The 9,537-nt window shown below is 40.9% G+C and overlaps 2 protein-coding genes across 2 annotated transcripts in view; one reads left to right on the top strand and one right to left on the bottom strand.

Annotated features, from left to right (window-relative positions):
- Window positions 1–61: 61 nt before the first annotated feature.
- Window positions 62–1,151, top strand: LOC128762882 (hydroxycarboxylic acid receptor 2-like). Its single transcript, XM_053871443.1, has one exon. The coding sequence runs from the start codon at window positions 62–64 to the stop codon at window positions 1,034–1,036; it is 975 nt and encodes a 324-aa protein (XP_053727418.1). The 3' UTR covers window positions 1,037–1,151.
- Window positions 1,152–3,230: 2,079 nt separating this feature from the next.
- Window positions 3,231–9,537, bottom strand: part of kntc1 (kinetochore associated 1) — a 19,413-nt gene continuing 13,106 nt past the window's right edge. The window contains exons 51-62 of the mRNA XM_053871712.1: window positions 9,372–9,450; window positions 9,165–9,289; window positions 8,945–9,080; window positions 8,784–8,879; window positions 8,650–8,706; window positions 8,387–8,441; window positions 8,153–8,216; window positions 7,653–7,782; window positions 7,493–7,582; window positions 4,917–5,071; window positions 3,472–3,560; window positions 3,231–3,380 (exon numbers count right to left, since the gene is read on the bottom strand). Of these exons, the coding sequence (XP_053727687.1) occupies window positions 3,473–3,560; window positions 4,917–5,071; window positions 7,493–7,582; window positions 7,653–7,782; window positions 8,153–8,216; window positions 8,387–8,441; window positions 8,650–8,706; window positions 8,784–8,879; window positions 8,945–9,080; window positions 9,165–9,289; window positions 9,372–9,450 (1,075 nt within the window). The 3' untranslated portion in view covers window positions 3,231–3,380; window position 3,472. The remainder of the gene's footprint in view (window positions 3,381–3,471; window positions 3,561–4,916; window positions 5,072–7,492; window positions 7,583–7,652; window positions 7,783–8,152; window positions 8,217–8,386; window positions 8,442–8,649; window positions 8,707–8,783; window positions 8,880–8,944; window positions 9,081–9,164; window positions 9,290–9,371; window positions 9,451–9,537) is intronic.

The raw sequence follows: 9,537 nt of genomic DNA, 5'->3' as shown, positions 1-9,537 counted from the left end.
ACACAGTGGCTGCCGAAGCAGTTACTTCATCTGCCCTCAGAGCAGTCGCACGTCTCTCAACATGCGATGCTTTTTCAACGGCACTGTGCTGACCAGCCTGCTCCCGCCAATGCTGGCAACGCAGTTTGTTCTGGGAATTCTTGGAAATGGCGTCGCCCTGTGGATCTTCTGCTTCCACGTGAAACCTTGGAAGAGCAGCACGGTGTTGCTTTTCAACTTGGCCGTGGCTGACTTCTTGCTGATCGTCGTCTTACCTTTTCGTGCCAGCTACTACAACTCGGGCCTCAATTGGATGTTCGGGAAAACAATGTGCAACATCTGCCTTTTCATGCTGCAGCTGAACCGCAGTGGGAGCTCCTTCTTCCTGATGGCCATCGCTCTGGACAGGTACATGCGTGTTGTGCATCCTCATCATTCCATTAACCACCTGAGCATCGGGAAGTCTGCGTGTGGCGCTGGCATACTTTGGGTGCTGACCGTGTCCATGACCGCTCACGTCATGACTCTCCAACACACCAACACCACCTACTGCGAGAGCTTCATGATCGACACCAGCGTGAAACAGACTGTCAGCTGGCACACCTTCGTCTTCATTTTTTCATTTTGGGTTCCCTTTCTGGTGATTCTGTACTGCACTGTCCGCATCATCGGTCACCTCAGGGGTCGACAGCTGGCTCAGCACGGCAAGATCAAAAAGGCTCTATGTTTCATCACGGTGGTCTTCGTGCTCTTCAGCATCTGCTTCCTTCCGAGCAACATCACACAGATGCTGATTTGGGCCAAAACCCATCAAGCAGTGAGCACCTTGCCAGAGGACCAAGTGTGCAGCGCCCTGGACAACATCACCACCATATTCTACAGCACCATCATCCTGACGTATCTCAACAGCGCCCTGGACCCCGTGGTGTACTACTTCTCCAGCCCTGTTTTCAAGAACTTCTTCAGGAGGACTCTCCGTCTGCCCCAGACAGACGCCACTGAAAGCAGCGAGAAGAAAACTCGCGAGAGCGGCTCCCAGTCGCTGAGTCAGCTTTGATCGGACCGTTCCCTGATACTGCAGAAATGATTTCCTAAAAAGCGCAATTTTGCTTTGATTACACAGTAACTAAGCTAAATGTATGTTAAATGTAAAATGTATTTTTTTTATGTTTATCCACTCAGTCATTTATTTGCTTCTGCTTATTCCTTTGAAGGTGTCAGATGCTTTGTGAAACAATAAAGCAAATGGTTTTAAAAATGGTTTTCGTGTTGCATGCATATTTCAGTTATATAATTAAGAACAAACTATCCTCCCATCGTGTCCATCAAAAATAAAGACATAAAGATAAGTCGTTGGGCTATTTTGGGAGAGAAACCACTACCTTGTGTGAACGAGCCGACGAAAAGGGTTTTATCTCAAGTGCACATGTGTTTGGTCCACCGTACAGGAACTCCTTCTACCACATCCTCCATAGTGACAGACAACTATATAAAGCAAAAATGGTAGAAGAACAACTCATATATTTGAAATGAAATTAAATCAGATTGAAAGTTCATAATTATTTTGGTTTCAATGAACTGAAACAGGAAGTTTATACACACAGTGACACTGCACAGGAAACCATGAGAGCTATTAAAATGCCGACAATGCAGGTCAAAAGCTTAGGGTCTCCACAAAAAATGCACACAAAATCAGATTGGTGCCTCAAAGTCTTCTTTCAGATTCTCCCTTCAGGGGTGGCCACAGCGGATCATCTTCCTCCATCTCCCCCTGTCCTCTGCTTCCTCTTCTCTCAAACCTACAAACCTCATGTCCTCCTTCACCACCTCCATCAATCTCCTCTTTGGCCTTCCTCTCCACCTTCTGCCTGGCAGTTCCAACCTCAACATCTTCCTACCAATGTACTGACTCTCTCTCCTCTGTACATGTCCGAACCATCTCCATCTAGCCTCTCTGACTTTGTCTCCTAAACACCTGACATGTGCTGTTCCTCTGATCTACTGCTTCCTGATCCTATCCATCCTGCTCACTCCCAGAGAGAAGCTCAGCATCTTCATCTCTGCTACCTCCAGCTCTGACTCCTGTCTTTTCCTCAGTGCCACTGTTTCCAAACCATACAACATTGCTGGCCTCACCATCGTTTTATTTCTGCCTCAAAAGCATGACATGAGTGCTGAGCAGTTCTGGATTAGAGGTCAAATGAGCAGGGACAGCAGACAATGGGGAAAAACTTCAGACTTAAACCATGCGACTTTCAGCTTCACAATGTAATTAATGTAAAATTTGTGGCTGTTGGACTAAAAAAAATGTGGCCTACATAGCAAGCTAGAAACGTATCCATCCCTAAACATTGACTGTTCCAAAACTGTGAACAATATCGACAGTTCTGATTTCACTTTTAGTAATTTGCTGAGTCAACACTTTGTTGAATGTACAAATGTCTTGACTGAGCTCTGAGGAATAAGAAATCAAAGTTTCTTTTGATTGACGAGTCGAAAGCTGGATTCTTCAACAGGAAATCTAAGCTGAAATGACAGCAAAAAAGCATCTCTGTGGTTAGTTTCAAAATACCGAAATTTACCACCGGCCGTGCCTCATAAGTGACACTACTTTTTTCTTTGAAGTGGAAGCACCCATCAGGTCTTGGCTTGAAAAATAAATCTTCTTGCACAACAATATCACATTTAGGGACAATCTAGTTTCCGAGGCACATGAAGTATCCATATGATGGTTTCATAAAATAAATAATACATACAAAATTACGTAGGAAGCATGTAAGGTAATTAAAATAGCGCTGTTTGCAGCCACGCCCTTTTGTCGTGACAGCGTTAGGATTAGACAAACTCTTGCAGCCGTTCGAGAAGGAAAAAAACAACACATTTACATATTAAAGTGCATCTCACACTTGATCATAAACAAGCGATAAGATCAGCAAAGTTTCCTCTGGTCAGAAAAATCCCCGACCTGATTCAGCTGATAACAAAGCTTCCTTCCTCGTAATATTAATAAGTTCACATTCTTTTTTTCGCACTAAATATGTGCCACATGATCCAGCTATTTGTCATCTACCCAAATATATGATTAAATCAGTAGGACATCTTTTTAAATGCGCTGTCATCCGTCCAATATCTTCTAATGTAGGTTGTGACTGAGGCAGCAGGAGAACACCTGATGCAGCTCTCATGACATGGTTTCCCCACCCAAGAAAGAACACTCCAGCTCATTATTTTGCTTAACTCACACAGAACTTTAATTAAGAACAGCATATTGGCAATATGACAACAAGAGAGCATTTGAATGTAACTGTGATAGATGTCTTGCGTGTACAAATACCATCCATAGATTAGGAAGAAAAGGCCGCAGAGAGAGAACAGTTGATCATCCAGTCACTCCATCTGACCTGGGTGACCCAAAGAGAACAGAATAAAAATCGATGTTAACCAAAAGAATTTTTTCTTTACAAATTATTGAAAAAAAAAAAAAAAAAAGACCTTAAATCAGCCGGTGAGGAAGAGCCTGTTCGTCAGGATTTTCCCTCTTTGACTCAAGAACTCTCGCCAGCGATTGAGCTTCATCATTGCTGGAGCGATCAACAAATACTTAAAACATCAACAACACTGGATGGAATCACAGAAAGCATCATGGAAAACTGTCATGGACACTACAGAGGGACTACAGGACAGGCATGAAAAAAGTGTGATATTCTGGTAGTCTAAGAAGTGAAGAAGCAGTGCTGGATGAGCCGTGCCCTTGTTGTGACTCTCAAAAGAAGTCTATCAATTTTCAGTTCCTCTCAAGCTTCAAAAAATAGATGATAAGGAGTTTTCCAGATTAAACATAGCATAAGTTACAAGTAGAGATGTTCTTATGTTCCACTTTTTTGCAGATTGAGTACTGACATTTGAGTACTTGCAGACACAGAGTACAGATACCAGTACTTACTTTTTTTATTTTTTAGTTTTTTTTTAAGCTCATGCTCCCTGAACAAACACGACACAACCGCCACAGATTTCACTTGGAACATTTCAAGTTTAGCCTGGGCAATCTATGCATATGTTGATATATCCTGGTAGTATTGGTACTGGTTTATGTATACAGTGTTGCCTTGTCTATCGGGGGGGGGGGGGTTACGTTCCACGACCACACACGATAGCTGAAGCGCCATAATGGAAGGGAGTTGCAGCACAATAATGTAACCCCAGGTCAGCGTGGACTAGCACAGATCATCAGATAAAATCAGAGTCGTAACAATTTCTTGAAAGAAACACGTTTAAAACTTTGATGATGGAAAAAAAAAAATCTTGTTTCTCAAGCAGTGCAGCATAAATCATTTGTTAAAGTCTGCACCCTCATCAGGGCAGGCGCAAAGGTTGATCTCTTTCAGGTAAAAGGCGAGTAACGTCCGAATCACATCTCTATCGGACATCCTCACGAGAAGAGAAGACTGTAGACAGTTTGAGCATCACTACAACCTAGTCCTTTAACAGAGCGTGAATCAGAAGAATGAAATTCAAGGATGTGCTGTGTTCTCCGCATTGAAGTGATTCAAGAAAGGAAAACCAGTCAGAGTCATATGAATCTATCGATTCCTGCACAGTTAATGATAAAACTGAATACAGGGAATCAAGGTTGGTCCTAACTGGGCCATATAGCTTCAAAGATCCACCACAGTACTCTGCTGAGTAGTTTTGAACTGAAAAATGTGTTGGTTTAAGGTGATTATACACTACAACATACATAAGATGAAGACGTGTGCGTGTGTCTACAGATGGTGTGGGGCCTGTATGTGGCCATTCAATTGAGACATGTAAATTCCTCTTAGGATCTTGACACACTGGTCTGCAATGGACCTTGATCGCGTATGATCCTTTGCACTCACTTGAGCTTTTAAAGATGACAAAATATCAGTGAATGATTTTGGAAAAAAACTGCTTACCAATTCTGGCTGATGAGGGAGTCCACAAGATCTTTCACTTGATCTGACTGGGCCCGGGACAACATGAGCTTCTTCAGATGTTCAAAGTGCTTTGTATTGAAAAGTTTCTGCTGCTGTCCATTCTGGCTGATGTAGGTCAATGTGGTGTCCCAGATCTGGAGGGTAGGACATACTGAGATCAGTTACTACCATCAGTATTACTTACAATAAATGTGCAATATACTTTTTACAATTTAAAGGCAAATATTTTGAATGAATTCAGAAATATTCAGCGAGCATGGCTTTCTTTTAACTACAGGACATTTATTTATTTTGTGTGGCTCGTTCAATGTGCAAATTATGGGTGGTGCTGCATCAGGCAGTGATGATATCTCACAGAACATTAACACACATACACACCCTCATTTACATCTAAAAAGCAGAATTTATTCAAAGAGTACATCACTAAGGCAAGTTTAAACAACATAACATCTTTTTGTGGTATTATTTCACTTTAATTTTTTATTTGGTGAATTCAATGAATACAAGAGATTTTTTTAGTCATGAAAATTACTTTGCCGGAAAATGTAGGAGCTTTGTGGGATTAGTTCGATAGAATTTCCAAAAATGATATAACAAATAGTTTCATTTGTTCACATTGGGGTACATAGTGATAAAAAATGATTTTTTTTTGTTTGATTTTCATTTTTTTAAAAAAGAAGCTCAAATTTAAATGTATATGTTATTTAAATATTTTTTCTTTAATAAACACAAAACAGTGCCGAGACTGCAATATAAGCTGCATATAAGAGAGAGCCCAGTTGATCCATTTGCACCAATTTCCCCCCAAATGTAAAACAACTAACCAGAAGAGGTGGTTAGTCTAGTGGTTAGTTAGTCTAGGTCAGTGATTCTTAACCATAGGGCCGGGGCCCATGGTTGGGCCACGAGCGCCTCCTAGAGGGCCGCTAAAAGTTTTTTTGTTTTACACCTTTAGGCCGCAAGGTGTTCAGTTTTAAGACATTAGTATATGGTGGCAGTAGTATGTCACTGTATTGACTTAACAGCTGCAAATCTGTGATAGTTACCAACTATGGAGAAGTTCTTGAAAAGAAAAAAATGATAAAGAAAGTGATGGCGGCCCCCTCCAACAGTAAAAACTGTTCATGAAAGCACCTGTTGAAGCGGTTTTGAAAATTAACAATTTACACCAATACTTTCTTTTACACTTTACGTATATCTTCTTTGGAGTTTAAACAAAAAAACTACATTTTTATTTCACGATATTTTGACATGGTTTTATGATATGAATTGTATTCTTTAGTTTTGGTTGGACTTTTCTTTGACAAATATCACAAGGTTTCATGCCATTTTACAGGGTTTTGGTGTGTAAGTAGATTAAATATGGTTGTTGCTCACAAATGAAATCCGGAGCCATGAATCAGTTCTGTGACTTGAATGTCATTTGTTTTAGGAAAGGTGGTCTCCGAGATCAAAAAGGTTAAGAGCCCCTGGTCGAGGTGGTTCATGAGAAAGAAAGCAGTGAGAGGAAATTCGAGCAGGGAGTACAAGATATACAAGTGGATCCAATGTCATTGGATCGACTGTCAATAATAAAAAAAAAAAACTGTTTCGGTCATTAAAATGAGAACTGTAATCCAAGAGCAGGATTGATAGTCAAGCTAGCCGCCAATTCAAAATACCTTCTAACCTGTAGCACACTGGCCGATGGTGGGAGATTTCATTTCATTAATCAAAAGACGCATGTGTCTGAAACCATCTGCAGGGGAACAGTAAAGTTGATGCAGAACCATCAGAACAGTTCCACTGTCAAGAGAAACCTTCATTATAGAATGCTGACTTTAACTTTCCAATCTGAAGCAGAATCTGAATTTTGAATTGGAGCTGGTATTTAGAACATATACTTACCTATGTCACAGTTTTTCCACTGGTGATATATTTGTGAATAGAAACTTAATCTACTGAGGATTCAAGTTTTGGTCAGGAAGAATGTATGAAAAAAAGATGGACCCCCAGTGGCTCCTCATTTTTCTTGACTTGGGCTTCCATTACATCACCAAGTTAACATTGCACAAATTAGTAGTTAGCAGACACTTCATTCACAACATACATTATTCACAAAATGCAAATACTGTACGTCTCATATTTATAGCAAGATCGAGTGAAGTACTGATTCTATTATTTCTGCTCCCAAACTGTTTCCCTTGCAGAGATGATGCTTATAGTTTGCCATCTTTCTTCCCGTTTCACTTTTTTAATACAATTGTCTCATGGAAATCACCAGACACATAACAAAATAAAGTTAAACCCATAGCCCAAATACCATTAATGGTATAATATAACATATAATATAAAATTTTCTTTTTCATATTTCCTCAGTGCGGTTTAAATGTAGTTAAAAATTCCTCATCTTATGCACATTGTTTGCCAAGAGGAAGCTAAGCCACTAATATTTGCAACTTAACACCATCAATATTTATCTCATCTCACAGCACAATGAGTGCATGACTCACTTCCTGCAGACGAACTTCAGCACATGTCAGTCTGACTGTCTTTAACACAAAGGATCAACAAACCTGTGAGGGGAGGCCAGCTAATTCCCCGGTGTTCATGTGCTCCTCAACCTGTTCCAAAACAGCCATGGGGTTGCAGACGGACAGGAGTCCCTAAAAGGATTGTCATAAAACAGGAAATGTGATGGAACAATCCAGATCAATCTGGCGGTTTCACATTCACCTGAATCTGCTGAGCCTTCTTTTTTGCACAGGGGATGAGGAGGAGAGTTCCTAGAGCGAAGGCATGAAGGTTGAACTGTGCAAACCCTTTAGCCACACCTATCAGGTCTAGACTCAACAGAAACGGACATCTAAAGAAGAGAGACATAAAACAAACTGGTTTATGTTCTGTGGCTGTGATAATGGGTGTAATTTAAGCTTAACAAAAGCATTATGTTAGTCATTATAGTATATACTGTATAGACACGTGTTATAACTGGTTTTCCTCAATTCCCTTAGTAACTAAGTTAGTGAATATACTGTTTTGTATGTCTTGCTTTTTTCAGGGGCTATTTACTCTTAGATGTCGATACATTTGATTTTCTGCTGTGTTTTCATGGTGTTCATTATGTGGAGTAGTTCCTGATCTTTGAAGTCCTCACTCTTCTCAAGAGCAGTCTTATGTTTTTGTGCCAGATAGATTTTCTTGAACATTACTAACAAAACAAGAAATGATTATACTTTAGCAGCAGAACAAAGGTCCGGTAGAGCGTTGCTTGCTGATCTCGGCTGAGAGGAAGAGATGCTGTCAGATAAAGCATACAAACAAGTTAGATTGCATCTCTTCAGATAACCTTCTGTCATTGCTAGATAAGCAGATAAGCAGAAGTGAGTTAGTTCTAACAGTTGATGTCTCATTCTCAAAAGCATCGTCATAAAACAGAGACAAGCTCACGTGTTTACATTGTCTCATACCTGAGACAAAAGGTGCCAATATAATACTCTTCCAAGTCCTGGAGTAGCTTGGGATCTAAGGGAGCAGAATCATGGTCAAATCAAATCCAAACATCTAACATGCTGGCACACAGCCCTTGGGCCCTGTGCACATCAAATAGCCTCAGTCGAACACTTTCCACAACGTTTCTACTTCGCAACGACCCCTGGACTCAAACACTAATCACAGCCAATGCCAATTCAGTGTTTCTAATGAGACAAATTCCAGCTCTCAAGATGAGTACCTCCCGCAGAGCAGGCACTGCCACTGTGGCTTCAAGCACTTTCTGGAGATCGTTGACCTAAGGATGGAGACAAAAGACTTACATTCATAATATTGAATATTTGGACTAACACCAGATCAGACTGAAATACGCACCAGGTTAAGGCTCAGCAATTTTTGAAGGAGACTGCTCCAGAGCTGCAGATCGTAGAATTGATACTCCAAACACAAGTCAGCCACTAATCGGACAGCCTGAGAAGAAGACCAGAGCGTTTGTTGATGTTGACACTCAAAGATTAAAAGACATTTCTATCTACCTGTGGGTCATGGTTGTGGTTTTTCCACAAACCTTTGATCAAGCCTTCTTTTGGGCTACTGAGAAAGGACTGTATGGTGTACGGAATGTTTAGGGCCTCCAGCTGAGAGACAATGATGTAGCACTTAAGGTAAAATCTGAAATGGACACAAACACACAATGCTTCAACAATTAATACATGCTCATCCACAGAGACAAACGAATCAAGTGTGGCCTCTGACTGGATCTTATCGTGAGGGATTTGAACATGAGTCTCCACAGCGGCTGCATCAATGAGATGGGCGAGACAGAACACAGCTCGGGTCCGATGGCAGTAGGTGAGACGAGGGCCCGAAATTCCAAGAGGCTGCATAAAGAAACACGTAAATTACTAAAATCTTTCATCCGGTGAGTTTCAGTTAAATATTCGAGCTCAACGAAAATCTTACCCAGGTTTCAGCAGAGAGGATAGGAACCAGAAGTCTCACATTATCCTCTGTCGAACATGACTGCAGCATGTACACCACCCTGAAGAGCGAGTAGACAACTTTTCAGATTCAAAATAACTTTAGCCAAAAGCTTCAAGGTTTGAGAAGAAACTATTAGGAACTAGTG

Source organism: Synchiropus splendidus, chromosome 7, assembly GCF_027744825.2.
Source record: "Synchiropus splendidus isolate RoL2022-P1 chromosome 7, RoL_Sspl_1.0, whole genome shotgun sequence".
Taxonomy (NCBI): Eukaryota; Metazoa; Chordata; class Actinopteri; order Syngnathiformes; family Callionymidae; genus Synchiropus; species Synchiropus splendidus.
The sequence above is the reverse complement of the archived record's forward strand: the minus strand, read 5'-3'. Positions and strand labels throughout refer to the sequence as shown.